Source organism: Anomalospiza imberbis, chromosome 1 (genome assembly GCF_031753505.1).
Source record: "Anomalospiza imberbis isolate Cuckoo-Finch-1a 21T00152 chromosome 1, ASM3175350v1, whole genome shotgun sequence".
In the NCBI taxonomy this organism is placed as follows: Eukaryota; Metazoa; Chordata; class Aves; order Passeriformes; family Viduidae; genus Anomalospiza; species Anomalospiza imberbis.
Window position 1 is genome coordinate 133,171,963 of NC_089681.1, and position 21,176 is coordinate 133,193,138.

The window sequence follows — 21,176 nt, forward strand, 5'->3', positions numbered from 1 at the left end:
GCAGTGTTGAGGCAGGACACTCCATGCACTTTAGGGAGTCATACTGCCCTTTTGTGTATGCAAAGATCCCAGAGCTTCTTATACTCTTAAAAAAATGAAAGAATCCCATTTGTGGTGCATTTTACTTCAATGCTTAGTTCTATGTGCCAACAATAGCACTAGTTGTGAAAATGAACAGCTTATAGCTGGGGTTTATGGAATGTGTTCTAAGCAAAGTGAAAAATCAGAAATGTGTCTGGGAATAGTAGCAATAATGTGATTTAAGGCTTGATACTTCTAATCTTTTATTATGATAATCACTATACCCATCTAAGCAGGTAATAAAGAAAAGTTGTTTTGCATTCTATGCTGATTAGCTGGAAAGCAGGGAAGGGAGAGTCTTTGGGCACATGCATTTTTTAAGGAAACATGTTACAGTTGAAATATGAAGTGACAGTTTTCCATAGTGCCCTCATAGTAATTGGGATAAAAATGAATTCCTATTACTTGTCTTCTGAACTTCTGGATAAGTTTGAAATGTCTTGTTTGTTGTTCTTCCTTTAGAAGGAAATTGGAAACATGTTTAGTTAACTTTCAAATGCAAGTTTATGACTGGAAATGTTTAATATGAGGTAGAAGAAAAGGATTATGTTTTTTTTTGGTCTGTATATCCAAATTGACAAGACCTGTTTTCATTTAAAAAAGTGTTGACTCAAATACTGTAGTATTTATAAGTAACAGTCTTATGTAACCTAAAATATTTATCAGCTAATCAAAGCACCTTCCCTGCAGAATTAATAAAACCATAAAAATAATTACTATTCTATCTGACTAGAGAAGCCTCTGGATTTACAAAAGCAAACAATTAAATCCAAATAAGAAACATATAACTTACTGTTTGATATCTATATTTTCCTCAGCTTTTACACCACAATGAGGGTTGTAGATGCCACTAGAGCAGGGAAAGGCAGACCATATCACTCAGCTTGGTGTCATCTGCAAACCTGCTGAGGGTGCCTTCGATCCCATTATCTGTGTCATTGATGAAGACATTAAGCAGCACTGGTCTGCTACAGACCCCTGAGGAATCTTGTCACCAATCTCCATCGGGACATTGATCCTTTGACCACTACTGTATAGATGCAAACATCTCACCAGTTCATCATCCACTACACTATCCAACTACCAAACCTGTATCTTTCTAGTTTAGTGAGGGGTGTTGTGAGGAACTGTGCCAGAGGCCTTTAAGAATTCCAGATAGGTGACATCCACTTTCCTTCTCCACTATTGTTAGCACTCCATCATAAAGCCTCAAGGTTGGTTCAAAATGCTGACTTTTAAATACCTCCTCATTTTAACTACTTGAAGTTTAAGGGTTGTGGGTTTGTTTGTTTGTTGGTTTGCTTTTGTTTTTGGTTTGGTTTTTTTTTGTTTTTTTGTTTTTTTTTTGATTGCTTTAGGAATATTTCATAGTTCAGTTGCAAATTAAAAAATGGGAGAAATACTGGCTGGTTTATGCTCAGGCTTTTTTATCCAAACACTATTTAACTGACAGTAGTGTGCTGTTGTTATTAAATTGGTCACAGTACCTAAGCCATTGAAATACAAACAAAAAAAAAAAAGGTATTTCTATGGATTAAGTAAACCACCAGAGGGAGCATATATAAGGAGCATATATAATCCAATCAATGTAATAGTTTCATATACAAATTACAAGGAAAATCTCATTTTAGATGCTTTTGAAGGGCTAGAGGTTTAATACATAGTGTATTATGTTAAATATATTTCATTCTTTAAATGTGTCTGACTCCATGAATTTGCTGATCATACCCCTGCTTCAGACAAAGCAAAAGAAATGTACCTAGATTCTGGATGTTTGTATGCCCCTACACCTGGAGGGGTTTTCTATGAAAATATAGCTGAGTCCTAACACATGGGTCTTAACAATCAGATTGTTGAATTTAGGTCACATTTACCCTGAGATAAATGAAAAGTAATGGCAGTAATGTTTTTCTAATCTGTATACAGTTTATTTTCCAATTATGAAGCAATCACATTGCAGACTTGAGAATCAGAAAGTATGGCCTTTTGTCAGTTTGCTCTAAAATGCAACATATTTTTCTTTTATTTTAAAAGCTGTATTGAGACAGCAATTGATCTTTCCAATCAAGTGCAACAAATATATCAAGAATGAATGTGTAAATTTGTCAGCCCTGATACATTACTGATAGGAACAATACGATAAGTAGATCTATACTTTATTGAGCAGAAAATTGCTCCACACCCAACTTCTTCAAATATTTTCCAAGGTGTTTGCTCTTAATTTGACAAGCTAATTTGCCCTCATGCACTGCAAGAAACTATTAGGAAATTAGCATTCAATAATTAAGAATTTTGTATGCATGGTAAGCCTGGGACTAAAGCAAGAAAAGACAGTGGCACAAAAGTATTTCATGAACAAAGCGTTTTCTCAAACCAGAATGAGCTCAGTGATGGTATTGCTTGATGAAGAAAGCCTCACAAGATTATAGTAATAGATATTCTCAAGTGGGATGGCAGTTCTGTTTGGAAGAGAGTGTTAACTTCAGTGACCCTGTAGGTACACTTAAAAATAATGCTAAATGGTAATGGTACACTTAAAAAATTAGTAATAATCGGACATATCAGTACATAACAGTACTTTGAAAAGTACTGTAAAGGAACGTAGATGTTCCTGAGTTCACAATGTGGTTTTGTTGAAAGTTAGCCTGCAGCCAGAGGAATTTGCAATTCACTGAGAATCTCACATGGATAAATAGCAAATTACTAGGCTTTCTATTTTTTTTGTAAATTGGTGGAATTTGATAGTAGCTGGAGTCAGTTGAATTATTGTGGAATTTCTGTAATTCCATCCAGCACAAATTGTATTGAATAATTCCTATGATTAATACTAATAAACCTAAAAAGCTCAGTCTCTGAGCAGAAACCCAGTGAACATGCACTAGCTTTCAGGGGCTTTGTACAAGTCAGTGCAAGACCAGACCATTCATTCCCCAAGCTTTTTTTCTCCCCACACTCTTCTGCAGTGTACTCACTGATGTTCTCAGCAGCTCCATAAAATTATCCCGCTCCTAACATTAATAGACTTCATATCTAACCAAGTGAATTTGAATCCTGCTTTCATACAGGAAATAGCCAGTCTTGTGCAGCTGCAGTATTAGTCACACATATGCTTACCTTGCTTTGTTTTCCTGAGTAACTCAAAACAGCATGAAGACAACAGTTATGCTCATAACTGATGCAGATTTTTAAGAAGTTCAAGGCTGGGTTATAGAACTTTAAATTATTCCTAGAAAAGGAGCAGAAGATTGCTACAATTCTCATTAGTATGAAATTCCTAGTATTTCTGTTAAAATATTTTCTATTAAATCCTGGACCTGAAGATGGGGAAGCATTTTGAAGATTCTTAATCTAGATGTAAACACAGTGATCAATTTAAGACACTTCACTCACACTATTAATATTCTATATATGTGTTTCTTACAATATCATTTGCTTTTCAAAATCTGAGATTGTTTTCACTAACTGGATGTTCACAATAACAACCTTTGCCAGAGTTGTTGCTGTGTCTTCTGGAGCTTAGAGACTCTGATCATTATCCACTGTGCAGGTTTCTGTGATATCCAGTTTCGCAACACAGCTTGGACAAGACATAGATATCACAGTTAATATGGAAAGGACCACTGCCTGGACTGTTCTAAGACCTTCCTGTAAAGTCTGTCTCATGTTCTGTTTATTACCAAATATATGACATTCCTAAGGTTTGTTTTTTTATAAATGCAGGAAGTCGTTATCAAAGATACAGAGGACAGTTAAGCACTTAAATCTTACTCAGAGGAGGGATAGAAGGCATATGCCTGTCATTACCTTAGGTAATACCTAATTTTGCTGATTAATTTGGAAAGAAGATGACAACTTCTATATTTCAATTCCATGTTTAAATTCACAGATGCACCTAAGACACCAAAATGACAAATAGGTGTAATACAATAACTAGAAAAATAGGTAGCAGTACAATTCTTTTCTTTAGAAACTTCTGTTGCAATTCTTTTAAATACTAGTAATATGTTATTCTTCATTTATTGCATTAGAACAATAAGACAAAGCCCACCTCAGTCTTTAATGAACCATCTAGAACTGTAATTTCTGTGCCACAAATCACAAGAGAGCTTAGTATAGACTTAATTCCTCATTGTTTGTTTATCCTGAGGGTGATAGCCATTCCAGTGGGTATTGCCACACTGTATTAGAGAGGCATTTACTCTGGGATTAAACTTTGGTTTTTTTTCTGACAGAACTATGCCACATTCAGTCACATTGCAGCCCAAAATTCTTTTCAGTTTCGTTTCCTTTTTATCTGTTCATTTCTTACATTAATATCTACGTTTGAATTCAGAAAAATTCCTATTTGTTTGCAGAAAGGTGACACTCACCCATGAAAGGGTTCCACAGATGCCTTATGATGCAATTTATACATATATTAGACATTTTAAGAAACTTGACTCAGGCTTGTAGTCATCATTCTGTGTGTGATAGGTTGTCTCTCTCTCTTGGATTCCTACACAAGACATTATAGACTGTCTGATTCCCAAATAAATGCCTCAAATGGTCATCTACCATAATTATTGGACTTTATTTGTATAATACAAAGAATGCAAAGGACATTCAAATTCAAATTTCAAATAAAACAACTCAAATTTCAAATAAAAATTTGTTTTCTGGTAACAAATTAAAATACACAGCAACACTGCATTCAATAAATTGTAATACAAAGTGGTTAGTATGATAATTTTCATAATACATGACATGTGAAATGTGAAATGCAGGTGGATGATGAACAGATGAATACAGAACACAAATGAGAAAAAATAGAAAAACTAGGTTTGTTACTTAGACACAAGACTGCTTAAAAAATACTGAGAGGGAGGTTACCACTTAAGGCAAAATCTATACCTGCTTTATCTGCATTCAGAGAAAGAGCTTCAAGAAGGTTTTGACATCTTCAGATAGGGACCACTGCTGTATGAACCCATACAAGAAGAAAGAGGAACACAGTCAGGGTCACAAACTTCTCATTGATTGTCTCACTATAATGTATTGCATCAAAAAACAATAAGTTAATTTAACATCATGTCTATGGCATCATTTCTATTCTATTTAGGTTATCTTCTTGACACTCAGGCTGTTTCTTCCATTTCTTGTTGTGGGTAAAGTCCCAAATTATATCTTTTTCATGCCTCTGAAATTTGCTACATTTTCCTTCACCTAACTAACATTAATTTATAAGTATTATCTTTATTTGCTAAACCACTGTTTTTTTTATGCACTTCTCTCTCTGTTGACTATTATGTATAGCTCTTTATACTATTTTGTGCTGACTACTATTCCTGTGCTACTGAAAGAGTCATAAGTAAGCTGACTGTCTTCCACTAATGAAAACAGTGGATTCTAAAATAGCTCATGGTCATTTCTCTAACCATATATGGCAGGATATATGTTTTGAGTTTGAACATATTAGAACTTCAGAGTTCTAATATGAAAGTTAAAGGGAATAAAAACCAAACATAATTTGGTTCTTAGTTTCTCAAGAGCTCTTAGGCCCCACGACAGCAGTTTCTGAGCCATATATATAAGTAAGCTTCTCCTGATGAAACTAACTAGTTTTTCTAGTCCCAAATGAATTTGTAATCAAAAAAGGATTGGATAGTACTATAACAGGATAGTTCCATTACCCATCATTGCTCATTTTGCAATGCTTTTATGCATTGCTGTACCTAGAGCAGTGCTACTGCTATTTTGCACTATACCTTATCTTTGCTTCCAATGGCTTGCAATAAATCAACTGTGCTGCTTACAACAGATGAACACATTGGACATTTTTTTCTGTCCCAAAATGATGTATTAGAAAATGCACCAATTTGGCCAGCCTAAGTTTTGTGACTTTAGGATGATTTTTCACCTAAGTTCAGCTACAGAAAAGGTTTATAAATGGATTAGTAACAATAATGATTGCGTAGTAGGTTCATTCTGTCTCGTAGACCTCTTAGTAGAATAATTTAGTGAGGAACAAGGTACTAGATTGCTTTCCTTTCATGTCTGAGATGCACTTAATTTGTAGTTCCAAACTCCTTCCTTGATTACCAGAGGACTGGGTAACTTTTATCAACTATTTGAATGTTAATGAGTCTATATTTCAGAAGCCATGTACCATCTACCCATTTTAGGCTAAATTGTTGGCCTAGATAAAATTTTCTCAACCAGTCCCCTACAAAAAAATCTGAAACAACAGAAACTGAGAACAAAGCATTTCAGGAATGTCGAAAATCAGGACACATTTGTGGAAACAAGCAGCCCAGATTATCACACCTGACTCTAGGAAAATTTTTAGGATAAATGTTAATCTCCTTTTTTGGAAGCATTAGATTTTTTTCCTTTCATGTAAGCATCCAACCCACTGCATTATTATGGAGAAATCTATCTTTGACCAATTTTTTATGATCAGTCTTAATTTCCTTTGTTCTCATTACAAGGGAAATAAATAAAACAAGGGGAAAAAATAAATAAAATAGTTCAAGTGATTTTTAATGGAATCAACCAAGATTTTGTAATGGAAAGTGTTTTTGCACTTTATCAAATTTTCTTTTCTCATGTTTCATTGAAATATAATGCAGAATGGTAGCCTCAGTCACTCTTACAAGCATAGTTCATCTTCTCATATAAAGTATCTTTTTACATAGTATTGCAAATTAAACAGAGCCTGGGAAGCTTCCTGGGCATTGTAAAACAATTGTATGTGTCCCTAAAACAGTTGTGGTGTTTCCTGGTGTGATTTCAGTCCATGCCCAGGAGCACTGTCCTGAACAGTTCCTAGGCATGGTGCAGTCTTCAGTGCCAAAGAACATTTCTGGGCATGTTTATTGTACTAGTATGGACAGAATTATCACAACTGCCTTAATTGCTTTCCAGAAGTGCTAACCTCTTATGGCTGTACTCCTCAATATAAACTGAGAATCACTGAGATCATATTTGCCCTACAGCCTCCTAGATATCATTCTATAATGAAGTACTATGAATGAAAAGTCTAGTTTTTTAGCATATTTTAAATTTTACATATGACTAAACACTAAACACTTGTCAAGAAGAGTAAGAACTGTAAGAAAAAAAAAGTAAGACTTTTATTTAAACAAATCTGAAATTCATATGTCTCTTCATAAATTTTGGATTATTTGAAATTAGGACCACCTCAAGCAAAGTGCTCCATTTCCCAACATAGTCTTCAGATTTTTTATAGCATATATATTTCTCAATCTTTCCAGTCATGTAAACTCAGGAATTCTCTAACATGTTGTAGAAGATATTCCCAGCTTAGGGAAATAAATGAAATTTTATGAGTACATTTCCTTAAATGCCATCTTTAGTTCCTTCTCTATTCAGATCTATTAACTCTTCCAATATCTGTATTATCATAATGCATTAATGAAATCACTGGATATCACAAAAAATATCAATATGTACCATTAATTAAGAAACTGAGGAGCCTCTGCTGTTCTGTAATTCTTTTGGTGACTGTTCCTGCTCAATGTTAACTTCAGAACTGGTCTCACTTTTAGAATAAAAAATGAGACACAATTAAGATAATATTTTGGGAAACAAATAGCTTTCTGAACTTTAAGTTGCTTTGAACATAACCAGTTACAGGATGATTCATGTCCTTCCTTGTTTTGCTCTCTATCTGAAGAGTTCACTGAGTTTTAACAGAGGGTGCTTTTCTTAGCCCTAATTCACATACTTTTATAAGCATATGAGCATTGGATTATGCAGAGTGAGTTTAGCACTCTATGCCTCCTTTGCCTGTCATAGCTCCTGCTTCCTTTCAGTTCTTACTCTTTTTAGAGATGTGAATGAGACGTAGCAGGGGCAGTTACCCAGCACTAACCAAACCATGGCTGCAATTCTCTTTCTAGCAGCTCAGATGCTGCTGCCCACTAGTACTGAATCAGCCATGGTGTACACTGTGTGATTACTGGGGGCTCATGTGTGATAACAGATGTGAGCAGCCCTGTTTCATACTGTCTCTAGGTACCAGGTCATTTTTATCCTGTCACAAGGACTCTACTAGTTGTTAATGTTATCAGTGTGAGTTTTCTAAAAGGAGTAAAATCCCAGTAAAGTTTCTGAATAAAAAAGAGCATGGGCAATGTGTGAATGAGATCTGTGCCTTGATACACATCACCTGAGTCTTGATGTTTTTCAGTTTATTTCCCAGTTCTACCATTCATAGGTCTGGGAGTACTATGGGAAACACAGAAGCTGTGAAATAGTGCATGCTCATCTGCTTTTCAGAAAATCTGGGCTTAATTCTAGGTTCTGTTACAAAGTCTGTGTTATCTCAGCTGATCATTCCATGTCTCCTATGTTCTGTTTCCTTATCTCTAAAGTGGAAAAAGAAACATTTTCTCCAAAGGTGACTTTCATATTTTTATTTTAAAAATGAGACTAAATCATTGGATATGCAGCACTAACTGTAAATCTGAGAGAGTGTCAGCTGCATATTCAAAGATAGAAAATAGTTCAGACAATCGTGTTAGAAAGAAGAGCTAAACTGTGCTTTTTAGGATCACTAACCAGAATGTAAATTACATCCAGTAGTATTTCAGAGCTGTTTGCATCAAACCTTGAGAAATTACTTGTGTGCCAAACATGTAGCAATGCCAACAGATCAGAATTCTCTGCTAACTTCTGTTGCTATTATACCCACTTTGTGCAGGTACAAATTCACAAAATCAAAGCAGTGGCAACTGTAATCTGGTATGAGGGACTAATCTCAGTGTGGCTCCTTCCCAGAGAACACATTTGATATAAATTTCTGCTGATTCCATTGGAAATTCCGGTACCATCATCCCATAAATTTGACTCTAGGGTCCTCCTCTTACACTATCTTTTTCCTTCTAACTGTTCAAAGCAGAGCCTTGAAAAAAAGCATATTTTTTATTCTTTTCTGCTTTTCAGCATGTTTCCTTTATTGTTGTAACTGACATTAAGTTTATAGAAAATATCCTCCTATTCTTCTTTAATCAGAACTCGTCCAAGTCTCACTTTAACCACAATTTGATCTTCTTCTTTCTAGTGGAAATTGAAAATAAAACTTACGTATTTTATCTCACTTTTATTCTTAGCCTCTTTCAACAGAAAGAATTCCCTATGGGAGTCTTTATTTTCTACTGCCTATTCAAATGTTGTGTCAGAGTTACAAATATTGAGGCTTATGCATGTTCAGTCGTTTTCTGTAAAATAACAGCTTGGGTTTTAACATCTTTTACTTCTATGTTTACTTGATATTTCAGGAGTATTTTACAAAACATGTAGCTATAGTTTTCCAAGATTTCCATCCCATAAAATTGTGGAACAATTGTCAGGCTGAAGATTGACTGCTGAACTTTGTTCCACTCTGAACATCCTTATCATTAACTGAATGTTTTAAATTTTGAGCAGTGCACAATGTTAAAACAGTGTAATTCAGTGTTGCATCAACTATTAATTATACCTTTGTAACATTCAAATTTTTCATAAACATTAGAACTGTGTAGCCTGATTTTAGTTTAAAATCCTTGTATTCAGCTAATCAGCTATTTTTATTTTACAACAGCAAGATGGGAGCAAATCCTCTTCTGACTAATCAAATTGTCCTCCTATTCCGAAGTACAGTTTAATTAAGCAATATTTAAGTAAAGGATAAATACAGAGAACATATTTATGCTAGAATTCAGATATATGCTTAGGAGTACTGAGCTAAGTGATAAGCACCAATGCTATTCAAATATCTTACAAATGCATACCATAGTCACTCACAGTGATGCTTCACATGAACTTCATAAGCATTTTAAGCTGTGATTAAGTTCTGCATTTGAAAGAGGAAAATAACAAAGGAAGGAAAATTCAGTCTTTTCCCAGACAGCACGGTGTGGCAAGAAAGTGATATTTGAAGGGTGAAGGAACCAAACTGGAGCCTGCTCTGTGGTAAAGGGAGGCAAAACCAGACCAACACAAAGATAAACATTTTTTCACTCCAAAAATCACTTTATAATTAGAGTTATTTTTCATTTGGACAGACAAAATGTTCCAGTATTTTTTAAATATTATTTTTATTTTTATTTTTATTTTTTCTTTCTATCGCATCTTGGAAAGAAATTCCACTTTAAAATGTTCTAATTCTTCTTTTAGTAATTCAAACATCCTAGCAACTGTCTTAATCCTTTCATAATGTGATGGTCCTTCCTTAATGGTTGAATTCAGAAAAGAGTTCTGCCTCTTCAGTTTTCTATTTAATTTTCCAGATTAACCTTTTATTTAGCTGAGTTAATAAACCTTTTAACTGAGCTAAATCATGACATGGTATTTACAAAATCATTTCAGATTTCTGGAATGCCTTTCATTTCCAAAAAATTTGCTCTTTACATGCTCTCAGAGAGCCAAAAATACTAGGAAATTATTGGTTTAAATTACATGTGCTGTGCATTTCAATGCTTTTAATTGCCATACTCCAGCTCAACCTGGTGAAAAGGTTTTTCCATAAAGACTTTGCCCCTTTTCTTCCCAATAATTCTGCATTATTTCTAGCTTTTACATGTTAAACCTTGATGACTTTTCTGTATTCAGGTTATCTCATTTATTATTATTATTATCATTATCACCATCATCATCATTAATCTTCATTGAACACTCTTTAAGAAAAGGAGCAAAACATTTCATGTCCTGCACTGAGTGGACATTTCTTGTCATTCAAATATTCTCTGCCAAATATAGGTAAATGGCATTTGGTAAATAGGATGGCATCTTCAACTCCTTTCTGGCTACATACAGTTCACTGAATGGATTCTGACAGCTTTCTTGTTACTCAGACTGAGCTGCATTAGTTGTGCCATTAGTTGAGCTGCATTAGTAGCTATATGTGTAGAGACATACATTTTCCCTTTCCCCCCTGAACCAGTACTCCAGAGTTCCACACAAATCCTGAAAATCTTTGCATTTCATAACTGTCCCTATTTCCATTTCCTACAACATCTTTATTATTGCTTTCCTAGGAGCTGACTTCGGTCATCACTTGAAAATGAAGTTATAAAATAGCCGTGTTGACAGATGGCATAAACAGTGCAGCAAATCAAATCTGCTGCAATGTTTTAATGGCAACAGGGAATTATCACCATGCCACTAAAATAAGGTCTTAAAAATGCAGTCAGTAAAGCGGGTGCTGCACTGAAATGACAGTTTCCAGAACTCTAACTCAACAAGGCAGCAACAATAGTAGCTTCTATGGCTGACGTGAAGTGATATATGCCGCAAAGGAAGTTCACAAACAGGTTTGCCAGGAGACTATCTCATTCCTGATAAAGCTGCTTTCTGATAATATTGTTTGGACTCACTATGCATCAATGGAAAATGTTAAATAAACAGTGCCCAGGGTTTAATGTACTTTTTTTAAGGCAGAGTCTTCTCAAGACTGCCTCACATGTTTGAAAGAGCCATTCCAAGTCCTTGAGTGTTATATTCAATTTTTGGTGGTTGGTTAATTCCTGGTGAAAAAAATTAACCCCAGAAATGTCACTCACCCCTGTAATTCATTAGTTTGTGAGAAAAGACTTAAGAGCTGTGAGTGCACCTGGGATACATTTTTATTAATTGAATCTTTGGAGCCTTAAATTTGACACCATTTAGATATAAGATAAAATCTAGGTTTGTTTAATCCCTACTAGCTCTAAGTACACTGGGTTGAATTAGCATAGATATGCAACAGCAGTAACTGCCTCAAGTGGAGGAATTTATGGAGTGGCTCAATTTCATGTCTAAATATTTGGCTTGGTTTTCTGATGTACTGAATATCCTCAAAACCATTTGAGCCAGAGCAGTATGAATAAAATGTAATGGATTTATGAGTATTCAGTACATCTGAAAAGTCGGTCCAGTCCTGCTTAGAGATGGGCACAGAAGTTGCTAATGAAGATCTTCAAATTTTAAAGAAGTGTAGGGGAGACTGAAAAAAACCCATTTTATTCATACCTGGAATACCATGTTAACATTTCTTTCTACTTAGTAAAGTTTTTCTTGTTCTTTCAAATATTCACAGAGACAGAACACCATAAAGATGGAGAAGTAGCACGGAGCTCCCAACATAGTACTGATTCATTCACACTTCAGCAAGAAAGCACTTTTCAAGTGGTCTTTATTCATAGAGTGATTTGGGTTGGAAGGGACCTTTAAAGATTATTCTGTGCAGCCGCACTGACATGGGCAGAAACATCTTGCAGTAGATGCAAGGCTGCACATAGCCCCATCCAACCAGACCTTGAGCACTTCCAACAATGGGACATTCATGATTTCTCTTAACAGTCTATTCTAGTGACTCACCAGCATCACTGAAAATCTTCTTCCTTACTTCCAATATTAGTCTATTCTCTTTCAATTTAAAACCCTTTACCCATGTTCTGTCACTACAGACTTTGATAAAAGGTCTCTCTCCATCTTTCTTATAAGCTCCCTTTAAGTGTGGAAAGCCTGTATAGGGTTTTCCTGGAGCATTCTCTTTTCCAGGCTGAGCAACCCCAATTCTCTTAGCCTGTCTTCATAAGAGAGGTGTTCCAGCCCTGTGATCAACTTTGTGGCTCTCCTCTGGACTGCTACAGCACATCAATGTCCTTCCTATGTTAGAGGCCTCATGCATTGGGAAGGAGATATAATAAATGTATTTCTCTGAAATACATTTCTGATTTGAACACTTCTCTCTTAAAGGCAATGGGTTTTTGGAGAAGCCAGTTGCTATATATAGAGTGTGTGAAAATTGGCACCTGTTAGTGTTGTGGTATTTCTTTCAGTAATATTGCAAATGATGAAATGTGGTATGCAATGCAGGTATAACAAGAGAATGAACATTTTTCTCAAAATCTTTTCTCAAAGACATTGAAGATTCTGCTCAGAATAATTATATGGAGATTTTTCATACCCCAAGTGTGTTGTTAACATTGTTTACGTCTTCTTGTAACATCCTCTCCTACTATAAAAATAATTACAGTGTTCCATTCTTCCAAATGAACTGTTCCCTTATTTGAAGTAGGTAGTACTTGACATGTCTTGTTATCTTTCAATTCTTTGTAAACAAAAAAGGACCCTCAAATACAGCTAACCATAACAGTGGCCTTATTTGCCTGCCTAGTCTCACTAAAAGACAGCAAAAAGTTGTTTTTAATACATTCAGGTAAGTTATGACCATGGGTGCCAAATGACATCACCCTGTCTCATAACAAAATACTCCAGAAAATGAATGCAGAAACCAAAAAAAAAAAAACCTCCAAAATAAAAGCATCCTAGCTGGCAAGAATCTCCTTCAAAGCTGAACACTGTGGTTTAGTTATTTGCTTGCCATTTTAATAATGTTTTCTGTTTGTGATGCTACCTGTTGTCTAGGCAACACAAACTTACTCTACACTCACAGATAATACTCTTGAGAGATGGGGATTTCCAGGGGAATCATTACATTAAAGTGTTACAAGTTTCTTAAAAATTTGTTTGTTACATACAGTAAAAGAGAAAGGATATTGCAACAGGTTATTAAACTCACCTAATTTGATAAGAAATATGCATGCAATATAAGTTTTCTGCATTTAGTGAGGAGGTAGAAGCAGCTGTACAGGGTTCTCTATTTGTCACGAGGAGTGTTCAGAGGAGCTGTGAACATTGATCAAATGGCTATATGTGCATCTTAATGTCTCTGAGCACTTGGCCTCATAAACCCAGTGGCTGGTTCACTGCATCCTTTGTGGGATTAAATTTTCCTGGCTAAGTCTGGACAATAATAATTAAACTAATTTACATCGATATGGTTGACATCAAACTTAAAAATGGGTCAGTGACATCTTAAGAATAGTTATCCAGTGGTAGGGAGATATTTCTATTTAAAAATTATAAATAAATTTTAAAAACTAAAATAAAGTCTCATCATTGAAACACCTTTCACTGAAGTGGATTAAAGGAGAGACTCAAATTGTAAGCAAAAGCATCTTGAATAAAAATGATACCATATAAAACATGTGGATTTAAAATCACATCACTTACTTATTCTTTCTGTCACTCTCTCTGTTCTGTTCCTCTTTCTTCCTTTATTCTTTTTTTCCTCCTATTTCCATCTGGACAACTTCTATCTATTTCATCATTTAAAGATGCTCCAGTGGATTTGATCGTCACCGGCAAGATTGGGTAGACAGTGGCTGCCCTGAAGAGGTATGTGAGTAGTTTACATCCTCAGCCCATCAGAGGCAATTTATGTAGTTATGATGTTTTCGTTTAAATTATTCAGATCATAAAGCATGGTTTCAAGGCCAGAGACATACTATATTTGTCATTCAGGGGAAATCCCATAAGGCATAACAAAAAAGAACAATCTGAGGAGTTTCGCTCCCCATTTGAGGGAATAAAATGGACAAAAATTAAAATTTTATCTTTGGGAAACTACTTTAATTAAACAAAACCCCAAAAAACAGAAAAGTTACTCCAAAAAAGTGTCCCTGTGCTGATTTTCTTTTAGATCTCTGACTTTTACCAGAAAAGAGGAAGAAACTGTGATGTTCCTTATTTCAGAAAACCCTTTGCAAGAGTAGCCTCAAGTGAAAAACAGACATTGCATTTTGGTTGTGAAATCTGGCCAAAACATTTTGTATAGAAGAATTTACACCGATGCATTCAAAGAGATAAAATAAAAATAATAATTGAAATAAAAATTTAAAAGCCCTCACACAACTAGCCTACATGGCATTTGTATTCATGGAGATGCAGTGAGAGGATGAAAATGATATCTGACTGTGGTAGTGGTGGGCTGTCAAACAGGGACCATAACCCTCCTCTGAAAGTTATCTGGGGTACTCCTAGACCAGAGAAGTTAATTTTCAATAAACATTTATAAAGATGATGATGATGATGACTGATGATGACTTTCCAGTTTAAAAAGATCCTTTACAAGCATTTTGGGCTTGAGGTTTGGAATTTTTTTTCATTTTCCATTTGTTTGGGGTTTTTTTCCCATGTTGGGATTGTGGTAACAGGAGCAAATCAATTTATGGCACTTTTAATCTTCTGGGGGCCATAAAAAAAGCAGTTATTTTTCCATTTTTGCTGAATAAGCTAAATATCCTCATGAGTTTCAGCAACATAGGCCTTCTGAAATGTCAGGTGAAACCCAGGGCAAAACATAGCCCCAGCTGTCTAGTGAGAAAAGCACATTCTGTTTTACTTTCAGTAGAAACAAAGAGAAGAAATGCTATAAATCCATATTAATGGAAGAATTTTTTTTTTTTTATAACTGTAATTGCAAGATAACTGCAACCTACATACTGCCTTATTACATGGCCTTGAAGCTTCAGCTTTGCAGTTTGTCACCAGCTGATTTGAAAGCAAAATTTCTGAGATATTTGTTGTCTGTGCAGGGCAACCTTTTCGAGAACATAAGATAAAAGTTACTGGGAACATGTGTTATTTTGATGCACAACCCTTGTATGCTTTAATCCAGTTTATAATTAGCTAGGACTCAATTGTGCTTACAAATTAAGATATCAAAAAACTTTTCTCTCCAGGACATTAACATTACCTTCTGCTTCTCCTTTTTTGTTTCAGTCCAGCATGTGCTCCAAGGTTTAGTGCATGATCTGAGAGGAAATTATTGATACACTAAGTGTATCTGAGAAATTAATAGTTTAATTTGCACTGATTTGGGCTACTTGGTGGCAGTTGACTGTCGAGCTTATAGGCTCTTTGGAGTAGATGCAACAGCTTGCTTGGCATCTTCCAGAACTATGCCTGAGCTGACTGTTAGAGTTCCAGGAAGGATCAATAATTAGCCCACAATGGTTCATTTAGATGCTTCACTCAAGAGGATAAATAACGAGGATTCTCATAATAAGGTTTCTTTGTTTTTAATATAGATTTTGAGCTAAATTTTAACTAAATTACATCAGTGAAATTAACAGTATTTTTAAGAAAAATACAAAGAAACGTAAAGAATAATTATCCTGCAAATACTGAGATATTTCTGTAATGTAATAAATAGTTTCAAGTAAAAAAAAGAATGATAAAATATCTGTGAATATTAAAAGAAAGACAATGCCCACTGGGTTTTTACAGCTAGATCTCAATAAAATAAAATAAAGGTTTGCATGACTCCACTTCCCAATGAAATGAATGGGGACAGCAGGAGTTAGGTGCAGTTCCCATATTTGCTGAAAGATCATTGGGTGTATTTTCCTGCAAAACTGTGTGAACCATAAAAGCAATTATTCATTGCATCTTCAGAATTTTAAAAATGTCCAGAACTTGGGAGGGAAAAAAAAGAGCAAATGGACTCTATATTGATATCAAAATATTTGCCAATGCAAATAAATATTAAATTATTATATGATGGTGAATTTTATTTATAGTGTGCTAATATATTATAATAATTTTATTATTATTATTGCTTATATTTTATGATTATGTTGTGTGTATATATGTGTATATATATATATATATATATATAATGTTTTAATATATACAAATAATATATTACATTTTAATATTATGTTGAATTAATAAGCATATAGTGAATGGATTGATTTATTGTAGTAAATACATATTCTATAGGCTGAATACGTGCACACATTTTACACATCTATGTGTAACCACTTGTGATAATTACATGTAAAGCCTAATTAAATGCCACAGTTAACTACACATTGTTCACTATGAAGCGCTACTATTTAATTCCCACATATCTTTTTTAACATATTTTATGTCATCTGGATTTATGGCAGTGAGCTTTCATAACAGAAAAGTGAAAATCTGAATTATAAACTTAAATGTTAAATTCTGATCGAGGGAAATAACACGTTTGATGATCGGGGGTGACTTTGTAATTAACAATTAAGAGTTGCAATATTTGCACATAAATGAAAAAAATATATGTTGCTCAATGCTGCACAGAGACTTGAAAGGGGAAAAGGGAAAAAAAACTAAAAAGCTTTTGGAATTTCTTTATCTAGAGTGTCTATTTTCACTCTTTTCATCACAGCAACTTTTCTGTGATTAAATTCTTCATTCTTGACAGTTTCCACTGAGAATTAATTTTCTCTTCCTTGTTTCTGTTGTTTCCCAACAGTCAAAGGATAAGATTTGTGAGAAGAATATAGACACAACTGAAACACCTCTGTACTCCACCACCACCCTTCTGCCAACCACCACAAGGTTCAGAGTTTTAACAACCACCAGAGGATCCACCACTTCCCACCTTCCAACCAGCCTGCCCACAGAAGGTGACATGTATACACTGCATTTTTACACTTGAATAAAAGCAATTTACAACTCAGAAAGAAATTTATTTCCTTCTGGGGCAGCAGAAGGAGATGGGAATTGCATTCAAGGCACTTGCTTTTAAATTGCTCCCTCTTGCACCAGTAAGGTGAAAAGGGGATGAAGGCTCGAGGGGAGGATGCTGATGGAGAAGCAAGGACAAGTTAGGAAGACTTCATGAGAACTTGAGGTTACAGTGCCTTTTTCTTGTTCCTTTACATTCAGGCAGTAGTCCAAAACCTGCTGATATAGTATTAGTAAAGGTCCTTGCTAAATCTAGAAGAAATTCCCATCAGAGAATTAGTAATTCTTTTATGGATTCTATTTAGCCAGGTGAAAATTATAAATAATCCAGAAAAAAAAAAAACCTCTTTGAAATATGCCTGTTTACCTTTTTTCAGACAGCTGACACTGTTGTTTTCATGTAGTGCTCACTGTTGTGAAGTAGTTTCTCTAGGCTTCTGAACTGAATTAACTGGGTAAGCAGTGGTGGGTCAGTTCTCATCCTCATACCAATGGCTGCTTAAACCTTACCTTTCTGAGCTTGGGATATCCTGCTTTCCTGCTTTTGGAGGAAATTCTTCTGGGCAAGAAAGCTAATTCAGATTAATCAAGTAAAATCTATAAAATATGTGTGTGTGTGTGTGTGTGGTTGTTGAAATTGATTTTCCAAGTAGCCTGTGACAGGAAAATCTGAGCTGAAGGCGTTTCAAAGTGGGAATCTACTTATAAGAAAGGCTGGTTAGTTTAAAACAATAAAAGTTTAGAAACTGCCAGTGCAGCATTTGAATTGCATTAAAAGGAATATTGTCTGGCATGCTGTTCATTAAAATTGACAAGAAAAAGCGGAATATGGAAGTAAATAGGGTTTAGTATTAGTCGACTTTTCCAAGATTCTTCAAAAAAAAACCTAAGTAATTGTCTTACTTTATTGACATATGTTGGTTCATACAGTCTTTAATATGATAGAATGCTCAAGCTATGTGTGAACATGTGAAAAATTCATATAATAATTATTTATAAACATTATGAGACAGACTCTCATACCCATATTTCCTAGTGTTTTGAATCCTCCTGAATACTTTACCACTCATAAATTTTTTTTTTTTTTTTTTTTTAGTGGTAAGAAAGTATAGTGCTCAGTGCAAGAAAAACCATAATCTAGTTCTCATTGAGTTGAGTACCTAATAATTTTCTTGTTGTGGAATGTTTTTATCACTAGAAATTTGTTGTTTAAGTTATTCATGACCTAGAAAAATGCTTTTTTCCTTCAACTAACTTTTAATTTCTTTTACAGATGACACCAAGATAGCACTGCACCTAAAAGATAATGGAGGTAAGAGATATTTTTATGTCTGCAAATAGTGTCATAATTTTGTCAAATTATACTCCACTGAACTTTATTAATCAAAATCTGATTGTAGAAATAGTTTTTACCAGACTCTTAAGAGACTCCAGCATCCCTGTGGAATGTGTGTGGAAGATAAGTAGGGCAAATAAGCTTAGGAACTGCTTAAGAAACTAAATATTTACAATTCTCTTTAGCATTCTATAATTAAAGAGCTTGTTCAATTATGGACATATTAAGTAAATTTTAATTGTATTAATACAGTTATTGACTAGTAATGCAGTATTAATACAGTTATTGACTATAATAATGCAGTTTTATTTAACTGTTTTAAGAGAATATATAGTGCTAGTTCTAAATAATAATATTATGCTAAAAAGTCATTCATAGTAGTGAATCATTACATGGCATTTTGTTAATAAGCATACCCGTTTTATATCTATGTCTGTACTAGCAGAGATCCTGCACATTCTCCATGTGCAAGTTAATAAGATCACCTTGCCATAAAGGCTCCTGTTAAATGAGGCTCTGCAGGGGACTACTTTTGTCATCATCTTTGTGAGTTCAAGGACTGAGACCTGTGGTTTTTCCTTCTCCCTTTGAAGTGGATAAGAATTTCCCTACTAGAATAGGACTGAGTTGTTAGACATCACCTGTGCCTGTGTTCATTGCCAAAGTAGGGCTAGCTGAGATGAAAAGGAAGATCTGGGTTCATTTCTGAAGGCTTCAGAATGGTTATCAAAGCAGAGGAAGATTTGCTGAGCAAATTTAAATAAATCAAATTTCCACTGATATTAAGGGGAATATTATTGGCTCTGATTGCCTTTCCAAGCAGAGAGCGTGAAGTTTCTCTCATGCGTCAAGGGTACAGGTAGCCAAGTGTGGCAGCAGGCACAGAGCACAGCGCGAGTCCAGCAGCTCAGGGAAGCAACAGGGATCAGCCCTGGTCTAGTGACCATCAGCTGAGTCTGCAGCAATGAGGCAGACCCAGGGATAAGGCAGGAAGCCAGGCTGGTGAAGAAGGGAGCAGCGACGCAGCAAAGTGGCACAGCTGCCAACAGACAGCTCAGCAAAGGACCAGAGGAAGCATCTCCCATCAGTGGTCCTAGAGAAGGTGAGATGATGAACCACGTCTGCACAGGAATTCTGCAACAGCAAAAAGATGAACAGTTCCAAGGCCCATTGTGGAGGCACATTCCATGGAATGTGAATGGAGACGAGATATCTTTAGTGCTGGTCCAGGACACAAGATCAGGGATGGGATTGAATATAGGTTCATCTGCAGCATAGCTTAGGTTTGGACCTGAGCTTACATGAAGACCCCAACATCATGGGCAGAGGTCCCACATACAGCAGTCCAGAACAGCTGAGATATAGCAGCTTCTCAGGACCCTCACAGAGAGTTATTCAAGTTTTGAAAAAACACAGAGTGCAGATACCACTTAGTTTGTTGGTCTCTTTTCCTGTCATTTGTTTTTCAGTCATATTCAGCCATTTTCTCCTTCCCTCAAACTAGAGATCTGTTCACTGCATGGTGGGCAGTTGTCATCCTCTTCCTTGCCTCTGTCATTTTGCTGTCACCAACCACAGCATGGCTGGTCACTTGCTGTATTGGGCATTAAATTGTCCATTTGTTGGCAGTGGTGTTTTTTGATATAGCTTTGATGCATAAGTGATCCCTTGGAATAAAGTGATCTGTAAACTCAATGTGGTAGTTTTAAGCATTCTTCCTATGTAAATATCCCTTAAACTTTATTTCTCTCTTGAAATCAAATTGTTTCTTATTTTATTGTGAAAAGTGCTTCAGTGCTCTTAGAGGTCAAGTCAGCACTTCATTTTCCTGTTCCGTGTCTGCACTGAACTGGAGGTGTATTCCTGGCTGAAAAGTGCCCACACTCTGCCCTGTGAGCCAGTGCTCCGTGGCAGGAGGCTGACCCAGAAACAGCTGACTCAGGCAGCTCTTCATCATGAGCATCTCATACACAGCTCAAAATTGTATGCTGTTACATTAAAAATTATTCCAAAAGTGGTGTTTAGAAAACACATCCATGTTTCTTTCAGTTTGGGAATTGCAGCAGGATTGGTTTTTCACTTGTTTATTCTGTGCCCAAGATCTGAAAAGGAAAACTGTGTAAAAGTGTTCAATCCTAGAGCAAATTATAGATGTCTGTGGCCTACTTGGTAGGTGAGGTGTAGGGTTTGATGCATTGGTTATATGTAGAAAGTTCATTTCCACAGAGAAAGCTGCTGCATTTTAGTAGAACAAACCAACACCTGATGCAAGTATTCATTTTCCTTGAGCTTTCATTTTATTCTTGAAATTTAAAAAAAAAAAAATTACTTCAAACAACACAAAAGCAAAGCAACACTCCAGGACTTCTCATTCACACAGTAAATGTTACTTTTAATCTGAGAGGTTCTTTTTGATGAATCTTCAATTATGCATTGA

At 35.3% G+C, this 21,176-nt stretch overlaps 1 protein-coding gene across 1 annotated transcript in view; it reads left to right on the plus strand.

The window, feature by feature from the left end:
- Window positions 1–21,176, plus strand: part of PLXDC2 (plexin domain containing 2) — a 253,379-nt gene that overhangs the window by 205,564 nt on the left and 26,639 nt on the right. Inside the window, exons 10-12 of the mRNA XM_068212586.1 lie at window positions 14,226–14,286; window positions 17,189–17,342; window positions 18,677–18,715. Coding sequence (XP_068068687.1) covers window positions 14,226–14,286; window positions 17,189–17,342; window positions 18,677–18,715 — 254 coding nt within the window. The remainder of the gene's footprint in view (window positions 1–14,225; window positions 14,287–17,188; window positions 17,343–18,676; window positions 18,716–21,176) is intronic.